At 30.5% G+C, this 22,161-nt stretch overlaps 2 protein-coding genes across 3 annotated transcripts; both read right to left on the bottom strand.

The window, feature by feature from the left end:
- Positions 1-702: 702 nt before the first annotated feature.
- On the bottom strand, positions 703-4,308 carry LOC108467402 (O-fucosyltransferase 20-like). The gene is made up of 6 exons (XM_053018170.1): positions 3,330-4,308; positions 3,048-3,216; positions 2,604-2,693; positions 2,206-2,489; positions 1,850-2,108; positions 703-1,753 (listed from the first exon to the last, which is right to left on the bottom strand). Exons 1-6 carry the CDS (start codon positions 3,950-3,952, stop codon positions 1,520-1,522), a joined length of 1,659 nt encoding a protein of 552 aa, XP_052874130.1. The 5' UTR covers positions 3,953-4,308; the 3' UTR covers positions 703-1,519.
- A 12,505-nt stretch (positions 4,309-16,813) lies between these two features.
- LOC108469704 (putative box C/D snoRNA protein SPCC613.07) lies at positions 16,814-19,274 on the bottom strand. 2 transcript variants are annotated; one of them, XM_017770702.2, is made up of 5 exons: positions 18,856-19,274; positions 18,549-18,768; positions 18,403-18,471; positions 18,188-18,320; positions 16,814-17,849 (listed from the first exon to the last, which is right to left on the bottom strand). In XM_017770702.2, exons 1-5 carry the CDS (start codon positions 19,049-19,051, stop codon positions 17,223-17,225), a joined length of 1,245 nt encoding a protein of 414 aa, XP_017626191.2. In that variant the 5' UTR covers positions 19,052-19,274; the 3' UTR covers positions 16,814-17,222. The 2 variants fall into 2 exon arrangements, with proteins under 2 accessions (XP_017626191.2, XP_052874335.1); XM_053018375.1 differs by having other exon boundaries at positions 18,549-19,274.
- Between the last annotated feature and the right edge of the window lie 2,887 nt (positions 19,275-22,161).

Genomic DNA, 22,161 nt, shown 5'->3' with positions numbered 1-22,161 from the left:
ATTTACATATCATATCTAATATTGCATATCTTCGGAGATTACATTCCATAGTTGCCAAGTTTTGTAGATAGGCCTTCAATCTCTCTAAGTAATGGGTCAATCCAATTGGGCTAACTAACCTCTCTTGAACTTGATGGATCACATAAGTGTACCATGGTTGCAGGCTCTTATATGCAACCCATGTCACATAGATGTAGATGATGCTTGAGGAAAGGCTTGATTTAGCTATTAGAAAATGGGGCAACACTTAAAAGAACCCAAAAAAGAGAAGATACTTTTTTGTGGGCTTTGCAAGTATAGAGAGTTTAAATTGGACCATAAAGCTCTTGTAGGAATAAGTTAAAAGGCCCTTTGCTGTCAAAAGCTTTAGAATTTGTGTGCATATTAATATGGCTTTGCATTTGTACGTGAGAGAAATAGTGCCTGCCTATGATAATATTTTATATTGGGAGAGCCTGAAATAGGAAACTCATACTTTATAAGGGATCCAAACATTTAACATCATTAATGGATGATAAAGGACAAAGGACATGAAAAAAATTGTTAAAACCACTTTATATTATTTTTGGGTTCATTTAAAAAATTATTATGTTTTGGTTTTATTTCTTCTTTTTAAATAATTTTTTCTTAATTATTATTAATTTATAAATATATAGCCAATTCATTAAATTAAATAAATCCGTAATGTTCAACTTATTGGAATTTTCCAACTAGAAGTTGACTTCACATTATTTTTATTTTATAGAGAAAAAGTAAGCAAAGCCTAAACAACAGCAGAAGGCATCCTTGGCAAAGAAATGGCCACCATATTAGCAAACAGGAGCTGGCTTTTACTAGGTTTCATGAACGTTATAATTATTCCGCACAGCTCAGCTGGAATAACGCAACTACATCCATTTCACACAACCACAGGATTCGTTCTCAATCTCCCAACTCTCTTCTTTATTCAAAACGAGGCTATGTGACCTTGAAACCCGCATGCTGCCCCTTGTATAATATAAATAAAAAGATTCACATTACGTTTCTATGCCACTCATCTTATCCCTCCCACTTACATATATATCACTCTGAATTTCTACACTATATATCCCAAAAGAAGCAGAGACACGTGACAATAAGGGAGATTTCTACAAGGAAGAAAGTCTTTACTATTAATAAATATACATGTATAATGATGAGGTACCTATATTCAACGACTTAAAAAATATATATTCTTAAAGAATCAAAGAATTATATACTATACTTACTCTCATTATATGTGAACATCCATGTTGCCTTTGAATACGTTACATACACATGCAAGCAGGATGGTATATGCAAAGACCGGAATACGATACGCTTGCAGAAAAGCTTGTGAGGGCTGTGGTCCTTCTTGAAATGGCGCTCCCAACAATCATCAGTGCCTGAAAAATCATTATTCTCCATTTTCAAAGGGCTCGAATTCGGGGAAGCACAGAGAAATTTGGATTCTCGATGAAGACTCTTGCAATGTTAGCTATCGGGTTGGAAGCTTTCTGTATCAAATGAAGTGGGAATGTGCATCATTGCACATACATTCTGGAACCGGATACTTGGTTACATCCCTTCCAGCTTTGCTGGTCCTGAGTTCTGGTTGTCCCAAAGATTCATGGTGTAATTCTTTTATGATCCTGTTGAACTCTGCTTCGGGCATTGAGGAGTTCAGAAAATAAGGAAGCATATGTCTTTTATTTGGAGTTATATACTTTTTGTGTCCTGAAAACGCTCTCTGTCCCTGTATAACAACCAACAACATAAGACATTATAACTCAATATTCGATGTGAAAGCGGGGGGAACCCAAAGCACAAAAACTGCAAGCAACTCGGGTACCTGAATAGCGTGGCCCATATTTCCACCATGGGATGGCATGAAAACATCACTTCTCTCAGAAACTATATAGTCAATGGCAGCCATAAAAGAAGCCTTCTTAGCAAATGGTTCAAGTTCCTCAGGCAATGCAAGATCATCTTTATTGTAAAAATGGGGAAATTCTTTGGTTAAAGGTGACAAGGCTTCTTTCCCACCCAGTGGTTGTCCCCCAGCCCAGTATATTTTTGCAGTCTTTGGAGCCCCCAAAGCTTTAAGCAGCCTAAAGCATACAACGACAGAAGATTGTTCAGTACAAGATAGGCAACAATTTGAGCATATAGTGTTGCATAACTTTGCCCAAGAGAACTAACTCTTACCTAGTCACTTCAATAGCATTCAAGGGGCAGAGTCCCACGAGCTTCCGCTCATGGAATGTCATGTTTGATCTCGCAGTTAGAAGCTCAGGGCGTCTTCTCCTTTCGCTTTGGATTAACTCATCATATTCTTTACTCAAGCCTGGAAGGCAACCAGTCCTCACCCATACATCCTTCTCCATACGAAGATGAAGAGCAAGGTAGGGTCCTTTACTCTGCATTCTCTGAGCCAGCTTGTTACCAAGTTCAAGGATTGATGGAGCAAATTTTAAAGCTTGAAATGCCACCTGATATTAAACAATGACAAAATTAGATTCTTCAAAGCTCAGAATCGCATATGATTCGAAGAGAAACAACTATCCATCAACATAACTTAGTAAAGAACAGAGTGAACGATGTACCTTGCAGCGAAGCTTTTGAAGATCAGACGGAAGATCCTTAGAAAGCCTCGAATCCAAACCTCGTAAAAGCAAAACTCCTTCCCTATTTATCTGTTGCAAAAAGAGAATCATATTAACAGGTGCAGATTAAAAGGAAAAATGAAGAGAAAATTGACAACTAGTTCATACTCAACGTGTGCAACTTATCTGAGTTTAACAAGACATTATTAATCATTACTAATCCCATTGGCTAATACAATGAGACATAGCTCTACCATCCATTTAACGACAAAAAATCTAATATTAGGCCAAGTGACTAACATGGACAATACCAAACATGAGCTTAGTGGACCCAAAAGCTAAGGTGAAATTGTTTCAAAAACTGCAATAACTGATAATGGCTTATCATCTAAGGACATTTACTCAAGTTTTCAAGATACCATAAAACTGACAAGGATTGTATACCCGCTTTAGATAACGTGAGCGAATCCATTGAGGGGAGACGTGGAGTGGAGTCCGTTTCTCCTCTACCGGCCTTGTCATTACATGGGTAGAAGGCAATGAAGATACTATACGAACATCATTGGCAAGAACACTCTTGAAATGAGCCAAATCGAATATATCAGAAAATTCACTGCAAGGATGAAATGTAAAACAGTTTATTAACACTACAAATTATGAAAAGCTTGAGTCGGGGGGGGGGGGGATAACCAAAGTATGAATTGGTTTTATTTTAATTTTGTTTACCTTTCATCACCCCAGATGACATTGACTTGCAAGATGGGAACGACCAAAGCAGCCCCAAGAATCCTAGCGATGACAACGGCGTCAACGATTTGGTTCCTTTGCTGACTTATGCCACCGGAAACAACCACCAATAAGTACTTGCTCCGGTCCTTAACCATGACCTCGCTTGTTCTTCGATACTCGGCACTGAAGTCCAAACACGGCCGGTAACCCATCCCATCAGGCTGCTTCCAAAACTCGGATATTTCCGAGGGTGAATCATGAGAGGGTTGACCGAGATTATTAGTATTAGCAACCAAGGCGTCATGTTTTTGAGCAACGCTGTCAGTGTTTGATTGAGTTTCGAGACATGGATTGGGATAAGGAGAGAATGGGATCAAAGTATCAATATTCCAGCCCAACCTCAACATGCCAACAAGGCCGAAGAGGAAGAGAGCGAACAACCAGACCCTTGGGCTTCTGCATGAGCGTTTGTAGACGGAAAAGAAGCTGTTGGTGTTATTCCTCTTGGGGGAAACCAGGAGAGACTGGAGAGAAGAGGAGGAGAGAGAGTTGATTATCTGAGACGGAACGGAAATGTAAGATAGCTTCTTGCCGTTGCATACGTTCTTCGATTTTGCCATTAAAATAAAAACAAATAGTTGTTATTGTTCCTTTTTCTGTTTATTAAAGAAGAATAAACATAAGTGGAAATGGAGATGAAGAGGAAGAAGAAGATGGAGAAGAAGAATGGGCGGCGGGAACGCGTAGGCCGAGTCTTAAAAAGGAGAGAAAATGAAAGAGGATGGGTTGACAGGCAGGCAGCCTGGAATTGTTGAATTGAGTTTCTGTTTTGGACTTTTATAGCCCCGCGCTTCAATTTCATCATTACATTTATTAAGAACCTGGAACGAAGTTTGGTTGGGACGGTGGGTGGGTAATTCTTCACGCTTTCAATTTTATTTTTACGACTATTGCCAATCCTATTTTGCTATTCAACATCCATGTCTCCAAACTGTTCATTTAATATTTACAAGTTTTACGTTAGCCATTTAATCATGTTATTTTAAAGATAATTATTAACAACACTTTTTTTTTTAAATTCCTCTAACATTTAAATTTTCGCATTTTATTCTTCTTAAATTTTTGTTTTATCAAATCACCAAAGTTAATGTAAATTTTAATATTTTTAATTGAGTTAATATTGTATATATGTGAATTATTATATGAATAACAAGTTAATATTTAATTAATTTTTAAAATTTAAAAATTAAATAAATATTTATATGATAATTTATGTATATGCCACATCAGCAAAATTAATAAATTTATCTATTTTAAAATGATTTATTAAAAATTATAAATTATTTATAAAAATAATTAAATAAATAATTAAATTAATTAAATTCTAATTCGATAGACATAACATTATTATCTAAATAAGAAAATGTAAATTTAAATATACTAAAATTTATATTTATAGATTGAAAAAAAATTTTGAATAATTCTGCGTAAAAAGACTAGTAGGGTTAAAAATGAAAAAGGAAAAAGGAGTGGGCTGGGTGTCTGGGCATATTGAAAACTGAAACCCAATAATTGATAGGTCATAGCTTAGATGGCCAGGCTGTTCCAGTAAACAAAATTCGTTTATTTATTTGCAGTAAGTCCGCATGTGAGCTGCTGGCTCTGCCTCTGCCCGATTTCCCTCTTTTATGTTTTATCTTCTTCTTACAAAAAAACAATCAATAAAAAATAAGACAGCCTGTTTGGTTCTTTATTTTCTTATTGCTTTTTCTTTTCTATGTTTCGAGTTTCATTCTTCAATAAAAAATAAGAAAGCCAACTCTGATTAGCCAGCTGGTACGCACCACTGCCCACGCTGGCAGTTTTGCCACGTACATATGAATGAGACTTCTCACTATCTGACACGTGGGTCTCTTTCTTTTCGAGATGTGGACCCACCGCTTCAACTTTACGTACTGGGTTTACCCTCCACTAATTTAAGGTTTTTACAAAAACAAAGAGATAGAAAAGATGAAAATGACTTTTGATAGTTAAGTGAGTATAATACAAATGTTGGAAATTAATATAGTTTGGATCCAACTATGCCCATTTAACTCACACCGAAAGATAAGAGAAAAGAATTCCCAATCATGAGTTGAATCGAAAGTGGAAGTAGCTTAGCTTAGAACAGATGACAGGATACATTAGTGTATGGGTAGAATAAGCAAGAAATAAGGATTTTTTTATTTTATTTTAGGATGTTTAGGCGGTTGCCACGAGAGCAGGGCGAGAGATGTGAGGTGGTCCCATTGTCCAGGCTGAGGCGTAGGCATAGGCACCAGCTGTTTACCCTGCCACTTAGTGCTGTTCCTTTCTTGCACTCTGAATCTGATCACTCATTGGTGTATCGATTCTCAAGTATAAATCCACTTTCACATTTCAAATTCAAATATTCAATCATCATATTCGCTCACTCCACTTTCCTCTGTTAATTTCTGTTTGGCTTTTTGGTTTTTAGGAATTTCATTTTTCTTCTCATTATTTGTTCGTACAAATATTCAATCCATGACATATACAAACCTTCTCAATCTCATCCTTCCTTAATCAAAACCCCTCCCCAAAAAAAAAAAATATTTTTAAATTTTTATATATTATTTAAAATAAAATTTCAAAAGTTAAGAAAAAATGTATATCATTCAAGTGTAAATAAATGTAGGAGTGACAAATTCATATAGAATAAAATTATTACAATACAAACAGAGTCTAAATTTTAATGTAAGAATAATTCTTAAATATAAAATTTAACTTAAATAAAAAAATTCAGATCTCAATATAAAAAATTATTAAATTTAAATCCTAAATAATAATTTAATCTAAAAATTAAATTATCATTACAGACCTAATTTATATTATAAATTAATTAATTAAACTAAAACTTAACCATAGAAAGCTCGAAATAAAACTTAAAAATTTACGCATTTTAATTACATACGGTGAATTGGGAGACACTCATATAGAGTCAAAACCTAAAGTCTCTACCAACAAAGTCAAAGTCTCATGGCAAAATTTTCCTTTTAACTATTTTTGGAATTTTATAATATTTTACTTTTTTAATCTACTTTTCAATTATTTCACATAATAAATGAGGCGATAATGTTGATACGGTATTTTTACCATGTGCTGCCTTCTTATTGAAAACTGATTTGCCATGTCATAGTTGTCAATCGCACCAATTAGTTTGACAAAACAAAACTTTACATAGTTTTCGTAGGTATGTATTAATAAAATATATTATTAATTTTGTTAATAAAATGATAAATAAATTTAAACATAATATTTCAAAAATAGTTTTTTTAAAGTTATTTTTAATAATTTTGTTAATTTATTATTTTGAATTAAATTAAACGTTATGCATGGCACGTATGTAGTTTAGCTTTTTCTAATATTAGAATATAAAATTTTAAAAAGATAAAATAATTCCAAGTATTTTAATTTTAAAACATACTCATTTTAAATACTATTTTAAAAATGATTTAAAAAAAACAACATTACATATCCTTTAAAAGGGTAATTATACTATTACAATATTTATTTAACTTAACATGTGATTTTAAGAAAAATATATTTTAATATGAAAAGTATGGTCAAAAGTCAAAATGGCAAAACACACGCTTTAATATTTAAACAATATTTTTAACTAACATAATAAAATTTATGTTATTTTTAAAAACATAATATAACGGCGTAATATAATAAAAATAATATTTATACTATTACATAATATTTTTGTTTAATTTTTAAAAACATATTTTTAACTTGACACTTATCAACATGGTATGACATGAAAGGTCAATTTTTTAGAGTGAACACATATTTCTTACAACCTTATAATATATATTAGTTTCTTTTTATCAGTACAATGCACCCACAGGTACATTGTATATATTAATAAAATAAAAAATCTCAATATATAATAATTTAAAATATTTATATTTAAATATCATTATAGGAAAATTGACATGTATAATTGTAATGAATAAAATAAATTATATTTGAAAATTTTAAAATATCATTGCAAATAACTTCAATTTAACGACTAAAAATAAATGTTTGATAAACAAAATTAATTATTAATAAATTTATAAAATATAGAAATAGAATTCAAAAATTGCGGAAAAATTTAAATTCAAAATTAAATTGAAAAACTAAAAATATATTTTAATTAATATAATTTTAATAGAATAATTTGTACGTTTTGGATTTCATTAAAAATAGTTTTGTAAAACCGTACTAAGTAGGAGTATTTTGAATTATAAAAAAAATTGTTTTAGACATATTTTCTTTTAAATAAATATTAAACGTGATTTTAATTTTATTTAAAATGAAATGAATAAAAGTGTAATAAATTGAAAAATAATATTGACAATACATGTAACATTCATTTAAAGTGTCAATGTTGTTATTTTAAACTATCCACATCAATATTGATTCTAGACCTTGTATATATATATATATATATATATATATATATATATAGGGCGTAGCTAAGGGGTTGGCATGGACCCGGCCCCCCTAAAATGGAAAATTTCATTTTAAGCCTTTAAAATTTTTAAAAATTTTAAATTAGTAAAAGTAAAATTGTACTTTGTCCCCCTTTAAAATTATAAAAATTAATTTAATCCTTTACAAATTATAAAAATATAAACTATAAAAATTAAAATTTCATCCCCCCCTTAAAAAAAATTTAAAGCTTCACCTCAGTATATATATATATATATATATATATATATGATACTATTACATAATATTTTATTTTAATATTTAAAAACATGCTTTTTAACATGAAATGATGTTAAATGTCTAATTTTTAGACTGTGAATATAAATATTTCTTAACAGCTTGTAATAATATATATATTATGTGCTAATCTTGTGTATGAAAAAGATAACCTTCTAATGAGAGTCACTAGTACCAAACCAATGATCATGAAAGTTGAACTGAAAATTATTTATCGTGAGAAAAATAAGCATTTTAATCTTAATTTATAATTAGTGTGTATGCAATTAAGGGTTCCATTCATGAAAATGAAATATAATACATATGCATGATTTTTGGCATGCCACATATATAATATAAATTACTTTCTTTAAACTCTAGTAATAATACAACCTAAATAAGAACTACTTACCAACGGCAACCATATTAAATTTGTTTACTTTTCTTTTCCTTAGCTGTTCATTTGGTTTATAGTCAACCACTATTGGCGTAAGCAAAAGGATTTGAGATTTTATACGAAAAAAGAAACTAAACTATTTCCTGTGCATCCAAATTTGCTTAAAATAATCAACGGTTAATATATTATATAAAATTTTAAGGCAAACAAACATCCCCTAACAAAGTTACCCATCGAAAAGCGAATTGCAATCTCCTAGCATGGCTGCGGTGCCGCCAAAGGGCCACTAAGTTTTTTGTTTTCGCCACACGACAGATCAATCGAATGTCGATAAGATGTCATTTTGAACTAAACTCTTAAGACAATGGGGTAACGATGAGATCCTGATCGAAGTAATAGATGGAGTGCTTGCAATTACATTTTCGGAACGGAACCATATTATTATGGCCAAAAGCATGTTGGAATATGTTATCATCAAGCTTCTTGTTAGAATTGTTGGATTCAATGTCATTTTGAATAAGATTTATGGTTTTTGAAAATCTGTTCCGACAACTCAACTCATGAAGCTAAAAAATAATTATTATTTAGTCAAAATTTAATTCGGTAGATGACTATACCAACATACTCTTAGAAAGGTCCATGGATGAGTTTTGGACAATACCTTAAAGTGTAACCTTGGACATTGACCTTTTCTATTATACAAGGCTATCTCTATAAAGTAGTGGTTTGGATTTAATTGTTAGGGGCTTTCTAGTACAATGTAAAAGAGAAACATTCCAAGGTTGTAGGTGGCGCCATTGGTAAATCACCAAAATATATACTATAATATTGATTATGGTATCCGTGGTAGATCTGCTCAAAAACCATTTATGTGGATTTGAAAAACCTTTAATATCCAAGACTAAGATTAAAGAAAACATGCAAAGAATGGAGCACGATTTCATTTCTAATGTTTGTTTAAATTGAGGTTTTTATAGGTTTTAATCAAGTTGAGAAAGACGAAGTGATACAACTATTAATAGAACACAGAGTGGATGAGAAAGATTGTAGGTCATAGATGTTGGTTTAATTCTCGTGTCTACTACGGTTGTTGAAATAAACTAGAGTCTCATCCCGTAACACATGAAAATTCTCTAGGACAAAAATATCAATGTAGGTGATTTATCTATCGCTCCAACTATCAATAGCCTATGTAAGTGTTAGTAAAATTTTGGTTTCAATCATGTATCTAAGAAGCTAATATTGTTGGGATTTTTTTGGCTAAACTAAAGCTAAATGATGCCCTTGGAATTCACTAGTTTGATTCACCACTTGTAGGCTTAAGAAGTGTACTCTTAGGTCATATCATAGGATTGATTTTGAATAGAGTTTCCTTTCTTGTATTGTTGTGGATTTTTATGTGATCTAAGTTTCAATTTATTTGAATTTAGGTCAAATTTATATTATATATATATATATATATATATATATATGATATTTGTATTTTTATAATTTTTAAACTTGGGTTAGTTAAAAATATGGATCTAAAATTTTACTTAAATCTACTAATATTTGTAAATAGTTAATCCAATTTTATTTTAGACAACATGTTAAAAATTATGAATTCATTAAATAAAATAATATATTATAAAATTAGAAAGTTAAACTTAAACTTTGAACATTGAAGTCCGTGGTTGATTCATATTTTAGATGAGTTTAAAGTTTTTGTTCAACTGTTTTTAAGGTTAAATATTTTTATTTAATCCTTATCAAATGTCATACAAAGCTTCAAAATTATACAGATAACCTAATCCTTAAATAAATTTAATTAATAGTATAAATGAAATGAAATAAAGGTATATAAATTTAATTAAAATGACAGGCAGTAAAGAGAAATTTTTTCAACAAGAGAATGTGAGTGTAGGACATTGAAGGTATGCATCATGGCATTATTAAGGAGAATTCCTAAAATTAATTTAGTTTTGCATCATTTCTATTTTTTTTTACATATATTTGAGTAGTTGGTTGTAAAATGAATATTAAATTAATGATTGTTAAATATATATTGAGAAAAAGATATTGTTAATTTTCAAAACATTTATATTTATGGGAGAATCAGTTTATATATGAAAAAATAATGTTGATGTTATAAAATATAAAATTAATTTATACTCATAATCATAAAACTTGATCTTTTTCTCAATTATTGAGAAAAGATATATGAATGGATGGTTTTAGTAATATATAAATGTAGAGGTAGACGTGCAAACATGTTAAATTCAAGATATATTATGAAAAAAAACATTATAATTTGGTGAATAAACTTAAGTATGTCAATTTGGGATTGGGAAAAAGTTATGTAGATTTATATTCTTTCAAATAAGCTCAATCCCTACCACCATCTTCTTTGTCTCTAATTAAGACAAACATATAGAGAGAATTCAAACCCAGAAGATTTAAACAAGATAATTGGGTTAGGAGAACAATAATTGCAGATTATGGGGTCTAAAACCATTAGTTTTAGTTGGCTACAAAAGAAAATTTGTGGAACCCTTGAGCTGCTCCTGAAATGGGTAGCACAAGTCAATTGCAATTATGATGGAATGATTATTAGGGTGGTGGTTGTTGTCTTATCATTTTCGCTTGTAATTTGGTTAGCGACTAACAACTCTTGAAATTTTATTCTTTTCATTACTAACTCTTGTTTATTAATGTATATAATTGTAATACAAGCTGCTAAGTGAAGTAAAATAATATTTAGGGTAGGTACAATTAATATATATATTCATTACTTGAGTTCAACTAATACCCTCTTGCTTGTGTTTTTTATTCTTTCTTTGGTGTACCACTTGCATGTAGAGGTGACAACAAATTCCTCATTCAATATGTTTTCATTTTATAGGGGTGATTTAAAATTTTATCATTAATTTATAAATTTTATCATTTTGGTCGGGGCTTGCCAACCCCCCCCCCTCCTACTTCCTCAATATATTTACTAAAACGCCCCCTTTTAATTTTTATAACTTTTTTTTTTTTTTAATTGTGATTTCATAATTTTATAAACAGATTTTATTATAATTATTTTATAATTACTATTTAATTTTAATTTTAAAAATAAAATATTATTTAGAATTTCAAGACAAAATAGAAGAAATCATTTTGGAATTATGTGAGGTTTAAATTAAAAGTGATTTTTTTTGTCAAATATTTGAATCAAATTTTAATCTTAAAGTCATTATTATTAAGAAGGAATTTATATAAATACCGCTCTCGATCTAAAATTAACCTCAAACTGAGTATTAAAAAAAAAAAAAAACACTACCCCACCCTGTTACCATCCCCACTTATACTCTACTGCCAATGACAACGCCATGACCTGGTTGGAGAACAAGGCACAGGTTAAATTCTGCAGAGATTAAGAAAGAGGCAGCAAACCACCCAAAACCACAAACGTATTTTTTTTGGGTCCAAATAATGATCAATCATCAACAGTAAAACATATGGAGATAGAGTAGTGGCAATGGGGTCACCATGTTCTACACTTTTTGGTACAAAAAAGCAACTGTTCCTTGCAAAAAAGGCCATTCCCCTCGTCAGCTGTACCTACGTATGTATCCTACAATTATTTTCATTTTTATTATTATCTTTGGGTCTTCAGCCTCTACATCCATCATCAATGATCAGAGCTACAGTAATTGAGACATGCATTCCTTCTAAGTTCATTTTACCAACTTTTCTTTTATCGACCATTGCTCCAACCAATTTCTTTTTTGGTTAGTGACCTAAAGCAAATTGCATTCGATAAGGGAAAATTATTTGTTGTTGACAACGCAAAACCTACTACTTAATCCAATCATATAAAGCTTTTTTTGTTTTTTGTTCTTCTCATTGTTGATAGTATGGCATATAATCATTGACTACTAATTAATTGAATGAAGGGCGGGGTACAACCATCATAATTATGAGCTTCAAAATCATATACTCCGAAGAGTTATTGTGTTCATTGAACTTGACTGGTTATGAGAGTTTGAGTATAGTGAAATTAATCTTATTAATAAGCTTTTGATATATAATTAATGCTTGTCATGGAATTGCAACAAATGGTAGTCTTAGTTTCTATTCTAAATTGTCATAATAATTATATTGGCTTGAAAATCAAGTGAAATAATAGTTTACCTTTGTGTATGTAACAAGTTCCAACGTAGTGGTTTGTTATAGTTGTTGTGATGTTGCTATCATTAGAAGAAGAGTGCATGCATAGAGTTTTAGCTGTCCGTTTCCAACAGTATATATATTTAACATATATATCAATCATTCATGTACTCTCTAATTATTTATCTACAATTTTATTTCCTTTTAATGATAAATTTTTATGCAATATTTCTCCAACAAAAGTTGTATGAAAATGCTGTCTGGGGACCAATCCCCATGTGACAACTGAAAAGCAATGATACAAATTCTGTGACAAAACTAGTTAAAGCTGAGGACCAAAATTTGGTTTGCTTTTCTCGTAATAAGTTTAGTATTGTAATAATCAGTGAGATCTTGTATATAATGGAATGATTACAGAAATTTAGCTCATAAATTACTGACAAACCAACTAACCTTGGTTAATATGTAACTAATACAAACTATATTGTTTTTCTGCTCTTAAGGATAGTCCACATAGATGAGAGTCGGAATTTCTTCGACATTTGTTGAAAGATCAATAATTGTTCACAAAATATAAACTCTTGAAATCAGTTGAATGAGATTTATATTTTAGTACATTTACAATTAATTATTAAACTCTTAATGGAAGTAAATTATTGTCAACTCACACATGTGATCATAATTTGAATCCATGACGTGAGTTTTTGGAGTGTATACGGCAATTGAGTGATTGAGCAACAAGTTACTATAGCATTGGTCTTTGTCTTCGAGTATAGGGCAAATGGGTGGGGAAGTTATTGGGTAAATTGTTCAGACAGAAGGGGTCCTGAAATTAATGGCGCACATGACATGGGCATGATTGTATATGGGGATATGACTGTATTGTGTAAAAGGATAAGATAAAATGGGAAAGAAGAGTGCAAAATTAAGAAGAGATGAGGTTGGGTTTTGACTATATACATAAAAGGAAGAAACAAACATAAAGAAAAGGGCATGTTTCTTTCATGTGAGCCTTGTCTCTCAACCCATGTGCATTTATGTTTTTGGGTTCAAAACATGTGTGCATTTATGTTATGTGCTCCTTATTTGGATGTTTGGTTCACTCAAAGCAATCCCACTTCACTAAAATCAGATTCCATAATCATCTATCATCCATATTCCATTCCATTCCTCTTTGTTCAAAATGGTTTTCATGTGTCAGCCATAATAATTTATACATAATTTGTTTAAATGAAATTCTATTTGAAATTGGGATTTTGTGTTTTATAAAGAATTGTTCATATTTGTAAATAATTAATCTAAATTTATTTAAATTATTTTATATTATTTTTAATTATTTAAAAAACATATTCTTTTTTTATGTTTTTTAATAAGAAAGAGTAATTTAGGCTAAAGGACTATCTAGCCAAATCATAACAGCTACAACAAATAACGCATTATGCATATTTGCTTCCAAAATCCGTCGCACATAGAAAGATGGATCATAAAAAATAATCAATTGATCCAAACTACTTCTAGCCTCTTTTGTCATGCAGTTAGCAACTCTATTACTATCTCTCGAGTTTGAATCTCACTTACCAATTTTTTGAAACTCTTGTATGAATCATCCTAACTTCAGCAACACTGTTAGTTTCAGCTAATTCATTTCATAGGATATCAAGTAAAAGAGCACTACCACTCTCCACTTCCACCTGATGGAAACCACATGCCCAAGCTATCTTCAGACATTCAAGCATTGCTCTAACTTCAACTTGAAATATATCAATCAATCCTGTCACCATTTCAAATCCTACAAGTCAACCTCCATTAGGTTCTCTTATCACTACCCAGCATATTCTTTTTATTTAATATTTAATATATTACAAATTCTAATCATAAAATGTTTACATTATATTAATTCTTATATAATGTGAAATACATAAAATATAATAATATATTATAAACTTAAAAATGAGCCATCGATACCTTTTTTAAAAAAATTATTAGAGTTTAAATTTGACTCATATTTACTAATTGAGTTTTAACATTGTTAGTGTTTGCATATTATATATAAAGAAATTTGGTCCGTATTTTAAAACATAAATATATAATGAAATGTACTATTTGAAACTAATTAATAACAACAATTGAAATATATACAATATTAAAACACATTAATATCAGATTAATTCATATATTTAATCAAATGTGAATAATCGTTGGTGGTTTAAGGCAATTAAAACTTTGATCCAATTTCATCGCAGTTAACATGTTACTATAGGAACTGATAAGCTATGGAATAGATTCGACATTATCAAACACATCATTATTGTAAATAAAAAATCCAAGAAATAATTTGATTAAGTTTCGTTTTGTATCTTTTTCAAATAATAAGATTCGATATCTTATGAAAAATACATAAATATTTAAATGAGATAATTTCATGTGCTATATTAATATACAAAATTAATTTGTGTATCGCTGGAGTCCAAAATTAAAATTTATATAAAATAAAAAATAATATGTTATAAACTTGGAATATACTTAAATTTTAAATATTGAAATGTAAGTTTGACTAATATTTTAAATTGTCCAAACTAACTTTCAAGCTTAATGTTGTAGTTAAAATATTGTCCAATTTTGAATGAATGACACACCAGAGGAATGGAAACATTTATACGTCCGGCCTGTAACATTACATGTTCAGCCGAGTCAGGTAGTAGGGTCTATCTATTGGGTTTTTGGATCATCTAAGTTAATGCTACCCTACCCCCACCCTCAGTAATTACATCTTCTTCACTCACAAACCCACCCCACTTCATTCATTTAATTACTTTCTGTCACACTCCATGAAATCATTTTAGAATATTTAGTATATTATCAATGAAATTTTTAGATTTTACAAATAAAATTAAAAAATCAATAAATATCTTATAAAGATATAATAAAATATTTAAAAAAAAAAAGAAACTGACCAATGTACCAGATATTAACCTCAACACTATGTTCTCATCATTCATCACCACCAATTATAAGATTTGCACAATTAAAAAACAAAACAAAATAGGTAATCCTTCGTGCTTGCCCACCCTGACGGGGAATACAAGTGCAATCAATACTCGGTTGTCTTGAAATCAACCCATCTATTGTTGCCCGTCCAAAGAGTCATTTGAGTGTTTGGGGATGTTAAGTGAGCTTTGATCATTGATGGCCAAAATTAGATCAATGCCTATTTGTTGTTGTTCTTGTTCTGGTGTTTTGTATCTTAAAGCTAATACTAAAGCTGCACTTTGCAATTTTAATGTTTAACTAATGAATAACAATGTCATCTTTTCAAGATTTATTATGTTGATAATGCAATGATAATTACCTTCCAAGGCTATTCATCCTTTTTCCTTTTTTCACATCAAGCAAAGTGATATTGAGAGCTAAAAATAACGCAGACATCTTTTCTTAACCTCTTAAGGATTGATTTTATATATTTGTTTTCAATTAAGAAAAGTATTGAGGGAAAGCTACCTTTGCCTAAAGTCCGTGCATATCATCAGCCTCATAAAGCATCAAAAGTAGTACTAACAAATCACTCACCCATTAAATGGAACTATACTCCTGAGACTCGAACCCAATGCTTACAAGTGTATTAATAAGTACTCGATCAACTGAACCGGCATTTTGTTATAATTCTCAAAATTGTATCTCTAAACTCCTGCTGAGGATTTTATTGAAGCAAATTATTGTGTGTTATAATCAAGCTACATCACATTTTCATCTAATGCCATGACTTGACAAGGGCCGAGCAGACACGAATCATGATTCATTAGATGAGGTGATTTACTTGCGTAGAAGGCCTCAGATCAGAAGACCACAGTAGTGCAGACGGCCAACTCTATAAACTTTTAAACACAGGACTTGAAATTATGAGATGCTTTGCTCGTGCCTTGTGGCAATTTTTAGAGGTACTTAACAGCACAGTACTACACCCAATAGGAAATATGAAAAAGGGGGACTTTCATTTTGCTTCTCATAACAAAAGTTTATTAGCAACTTCCCAAATTTCTACACTTAGCATTTAAGTTAAAAGATGGGGGGAAACTGAGTGATTTGAGTCCAACCGTGAATCAAATATGCTGCAAACCGTAATTAGCCCATTTTTCATTTAGGACTTGCAGTTGGAAGGGGAATTCAGCTGTACTTCTAACAATTTGGTCATTCAGCCAAATTTGTAGACAAAAACCAGCATGTGATACAATTTAACTTCCTCAACAATCGCGAGTACACCCAACTAACCGAAAAGAATAACATGAATCCAAGGACTCTTTAATATCAAGCAAAAAAAAAAAAAAAACACATTCACCTCCCCCTCTCAACCAGATACCTTTCAGCAGGAATGAAATTATATATAAGCTATTGCATTTACAAGATATCCATGTATTTGTCCTGATCTTGTGCATTACCAGGTAATTGAGCAACTTCAGTATGACACAGAGTTGCAGGGTTTGCTCTATAGATATGACAAGCTGGGGCAGATTGTCCGTGGAGATTATGATCAGTAGTGAGCAACAACTCTTAGAAAATTCTTCTTCTAACCATTGTTTCGCTGCTTCCCCAGAAAGATTGACCAAAATAAATTAATCTAGGATCTCCCCCTCCTCCAATTCCTCAGCAAAGAAAACTCCCCTCAAATTTGAAAGGTCTGTTCTATCTTCTGTTTCTGGTTGCTTAGCAAATTCACCTTCTAAATCAAGAAAGTCATCTGGATTAATTTCGGCAATCAGGTCTGAATACGCATCTATTAAGCCTTGATCAAAATCAAATTCCATGTCATCAAATAATCCAGAGTCCTTAGCCTGGGGGCTGGAATGTACCCTGTTTCCTGCCCCGGCTCTCGCCGACAAAGACAAAACTGAGTTACCACCGAATGCTTTCTCAGACTTGTTTTGAGAAGGGATTTGATGCAATGGACTTGACAGCACATGCTGCATAAGATCAAAGACCTGAGGTTCTAAAGAGCTACCATTGTCTTCTATTTCCTCCTCCTTGAAGGTAACACCTTTTGGTATTTCATTATCAGCACCGCCAGAATCTTTTCCCTCTGGCCCATGAGTGACGAGATGATTCTTCCTGATAACTTCAAAATCACAGTGTTCTGAAGGAAGAAACACATGAATCACAGGATACTCTAGAACAACCATATCAGCTAATAGTTTCCGTAATGGGGCCTTTATGTCTAACTCCAGGAAAGGCGATTTGGATCCCTACAATAACACAAGAAAATCATTTATAGGATGGAAAGAACATTTTCAGCAGACAATAACGTAAAAAGGCAAGCATCAATACATATAATCTATAATCCAAGGTCAAAATAGACAAGCCAATTGTCTTCAATCCAGGATGTCTGCATTAAACATGATCTAAATATCATGATTTCAAGAATCTGAGGTAGAAACTTCAGTAAATTGTGCATATCTATAGGATCACAGAGCTTAACTCCAATTTAAACTTGGAAATGCCCCAAATGCTAAACTGCAGAAATATTTGGTGAGTGTATAACTCAAAAGAATAAAAAAGAATGAAACCCAGAGGCCTAAATCACCTTAGGGTATCTTCGGATAAAAAACTTGAGGGAGTCGAGCTGCTCCTCGCAGAACTTCCTAAGAGGATGATTCCAGGGACTAGGTTGGAGATGGTTTTCAATTAATGAACAGAGGCTTGCATCTTCATGAATACTGGCAAAAAATAAGGCATCAGTTATCTATTAAACAATCATCTAATAAAAGACAATATATAGAGAAAATGGGGAAAGCTCACCCATGGTCAAGTAAAACAACATCTGTAGAGTGAAACCGCCATTCAATGGTCCATGAAATATACTTCTTCCTATAGACAGAGCAAAACTTGTAATTAAGCGTTTGCTAGGGAATTAACCTTAACAAAGGTATCATACAGGGAACAACCTGTGGTTAAATCGAGTTTGATTAGTTTCCCTCTTAGACATTCCAGATGGCAGAAACAAGAGCTTAGTTCTGCGAGAGGCAGCAGCAGTGCGGAGGTTTCGAAGATGATGTGGTAGCTTAAAATGAGGATGATGTCCACCATTAATAGTGTTACACAGTTTGGACCTTATTCTTGTAGCAGATTCAGCGATCCTCTTCGTTTCCTCCAGCAGATTATAATCTACAAGCAATTTAGGTTCAGTAAAGATGAATGGGATCCTACAAAAACAATAAATAAATAAGTAGGAAAAGGAAGTGGAAGTGAAACCGGAGAGGAGAAGATTATCGTCGAAGCGAGAGAGGGGAACAAAGGAAGTGATGTTGCGTTTGCCAGTGCAGCCAGTGCGTTGCTTGTGAGCATTAACGCAAGGGAGGCTGCAGGTGCGGAGGCAGCAACCTGGGCACTTGTATTTTGACGCCTTCTTTTTGCACTCTTCGCAATCCCCAATCTTTGGTTCCTCCATTTTCTTTACGAATGAAAACAGGGGGTGGGAACAAGGGTTTTACGCCTGCATCGAAGCTTTTGCTAGGGTTTTATTTTATTTTATGAAACACTTTTCTGCAGTACCGCCTCTGCTATGGATATTTTTTTATTCCCTCAAACGCTGCGTTTTTCGCCCCAATCCCGGACCACAAAAATAATGCCATGTGAAACACAACATTAGTCGAAACAGAACACTAATATTGAACCCCAAAACAATCATTAATCAATAGATAAAATAATAACGACAAATTAGTCTCTTTATTTAAGATATAACAAATTACTATTAACAAAAAAAATCCAAAATGATTTGAATCTAAATGTTTAAACAATTTATAAGAGTTAAAATTAAACTGAATTCTATTTTTATTGAATTTATCTAAATAATAATAATTTTAAAAAAATCATAAAAAGTTATTGATTATTTTTATTTATTTTTAGAAATATTTAAAAAATACTTTAAACAAGTTAAAAAAAATTAATATGAAAGAATCGAGAACCAAATTAAACGATAATATTATTCAAAAATACAAAATCTCAATTAAACTGATATCATCCTTATTACAAATAGTACAAAAATTAAAATTATTTATTTAATATTGTTATTATTTTTTTTTTTGGGGGATGGGATTCTAAGTTTTGGGTTGAACTTTCAATGAACCTATAAGAAGAAGGTGAATTATAAAGACATTAGACTTGGTACTGCAAGACGTTTTCTTGTATTTAAGTTAACAAGAAGATCAAGGAAAAGTGGAGGAAAGTTGAGAGAATAAGGTTGAGCAACAATTATTCTCATGAGTCTAGAATTTTAGTTTGGCAAATCGTGCAGCCTTAGACGATTTCTTAGATTCAAATCTTATCTAAGTTAGTCTAATCTTGAAAAATGAGAATTCTTATAAAAATTATTCAAGGCAACAAAGAAAAGCGGAAGCAAACTTGAATGAAAAAAATAGTTATGAACAAACAAAAAACCACGGAAAAATAGCGCACACTAAGTGTTTAAGTAAATGCTCTCTGTCGAAACTATTTTTTTGTTTGAAAACGGTCAACTTTTATTTTAAGAAAACGAATAATGGAGGAGTCGCCACCAATCTTTTTTATGAGGTGTGATCAGGTTACCTTATGATTGATTGTTTTAATAAAACACTTTGATTTACTAAAACAACAATTTTGGTCTACGAAATTTGAGAAAATAGGTTCGGGAGTCGGTTACGAACAAGGAAGGATTAGCACACTCGTAACGCCCAAAATTGGTATCTAATTGATTAATTAATGTCTTAATGTCGAGAGTTGAAAACCCAAAAAATTCAAAATACAATCCCTCTTTGTATTAATGCTAATTTTTTACAAAAAATTTACTTGAATAAATCGAAATGAATGTTAAAGACCCTCTCGTCTTGAAGTAGCAAAATGTCATATCTCTTAAGTTAGGATACGACACCTTGAACCTTTGAGAATAAGCTTGTCTTTATTTTTTTATTTTTTGAAATCTTACGTGTTTAATTTAGAAGGATATTCAATTATTTAGATCTAAAGAGAAAAAATCGAAACCCCGTAAATTAGGACACGATTTTTTCGAGTTTCTAAATACAAAATATTGCATTTAGTTTATTTAAAACTCATGTATTTTAAAAATTAAAAAGATATTCAGCTATTTAGGTTTAACGAGAAAATTAAAACCCCATAAGTTAGGGTACGATTTCTCGAATCTCCAAAATGCGAAATGTTACCAATTTTAAAAATTTTCTTTTCTTTCTTGAATCTTGGTGAAGATTAATGTAACACAAAAAAATGTAAAAATAAATCACAGTACAAATATGCATAATAGAATAATAATAATGAAAACAATAATATAAACAACAACGGTAAAAAACGATAATAATAGTAATAATAATAACAACAACAATAATAATGAATAATATAAATCTTTCAAAGTATAAAAAATAATGAAATAACAATAATAGGCAAAAATAAAGAAAATAAAACAAGCCAATTGTAAATAAATAATAATAATAATAAGTAAAAAACAAATAAAAACAAATAAAAGTTTAATTAAAAATTGAAATTAAGCATACCAACACATAAATAAAGCGATATTAAATAAAACAGTTAAAAAAATAATAATAATAATAATAATAATAATAATAATAATAATAATAATAATAAATCTAAAATTAAAAAAACTATATAAAAAGATATAAATAAATAAATAGAATGATAATAACAAGAGAAAAAAGTATATAAAAAATAATGAAAATAATATTAATATATAAATAGAAATAGAAATATAATAAATAGAAATATGACAATAGTAGAAATATAAATAGATAAATAAAAATTAGATAAATAATAGTATTAGAATAACAAAATAAATATAAATAGAAACATAATAATAATAGCAATAATATATTAAATTAGTTAATTTAATAATAAAATTAGGGGTGAGCGTTCGATCGAATCGAATCGAATGAAAAAATTTCGAGTTAATCGAGTTGATGAATCATATTTTAACATCCTAATTTGATTTGAAATTTTCTCGAATCGAGTCTGTAATAACCTGAATTTTTATAGTTATCGAAAAAGTGCATTTCTGGGTCTCCGTTTCTGAAAAATAGATTTGTAAATATTTATTAAAAATATTTACGAAGTTAAGAGAGTGATTAATTAAAGTTTAATGAAGCAAATTAGCTTAAATAAAGGATAATTAGATAAAAGGATTAAATTGAATGAAGTGTGAAAGTTTAATTATAGGATAAAGGAATTGAAAGGACTAAATAAGTAAATAAGCCAAAGGATTGTCAAGTGTATGGCAAAAATAAAATACATGTGTAATAAATATTATACATACATTTGTAATACATGTATGTATTTACTTATTATTTAAGTAAATAATTAATGTATTTATTATTATTAAATTGATATTATATGATGAATAGATTAAATAAAGACAAGTGTATGGTAATGATTTAGTACAAATATATTAATAAAAAAATACATACATTTGTAATATATGTATTTGATATTAAATGGATATTTATTATTTAGTGAAAGATATTTATTAAATAAATAATTATATTATAATATATTTATATG

Source organism: Gossypium arboreum, chromosome 8 (genome assembly GCF_025698485.1).
Source record: "Gossypium arboreum isolate Shixiya-1 chromosome 8, ASM2569848v2, whole genome shotgun sequence".
In the NCBI taxonomy this organism is placed as follows: Eukaryota; Viridiplantae; Streptophyta; class Magnoliopsida; order Malvales; family Malvaceae; genus Gossypium; species Gossypium arboreum.
The sequence above is the reverse complement of the archived record's forward strand: the minus strand, read 5'-3'. Positions and strand labels throughout refer to the sequence as shown.

What these genes read in the sequence shown, in the direction of transcription:
- LOC108467402 (XM_053018170.1), bottom strand. Translation starts at nt 3,952, where the DNA reads ATGGCAAAATCGAAGAACGTATGCAACGGCAAGAAGCTATCTTACATT. An exon ending in GCTCACGTTATCTAAAGCGG is followed by an intron (nt 2,694 to 3,047) that starts GTATACAATCCT and finishes TTTTTGCAACAG; the next exon opens with ATAAATAGGGAAGGAGTTTT. An exon ending in AATGCTATTGAAGTGACTAG is followed by an intron (nt 2,109 to 2,205) that starts GTAAGAGTTAGT and finishes TGTATGCTTTAG; the next exon opens with GCTGCTTAAAGCTTTGGGGG.
- LOC108469704 (XM_053018375.1), bottom strand. Translation starts at nt 19,051, where the DNA reads ATGGAGGAACCAAAGATTGGGGATTGCGAAGAGTGCAAAAAGAAGGCG. An exon ending in CAAACTCGATTTAACCACAG is followed by an intron (nt 18,472 to 18,548) that starts GTTGTTCCCTGT and finishes CTCTGTCTATAG; the next exon opens with GAAGAAGTATATTTCATGGA. An exon ending in TTATCCGAAGATACCCTAAG is followed by an intron (nt 17,850 to 18,187) that starts GTGATTTAGGCC and finishes GTGTTATTGTAG; the next exon opens with GGATCCAAATCGCCTTTCCT.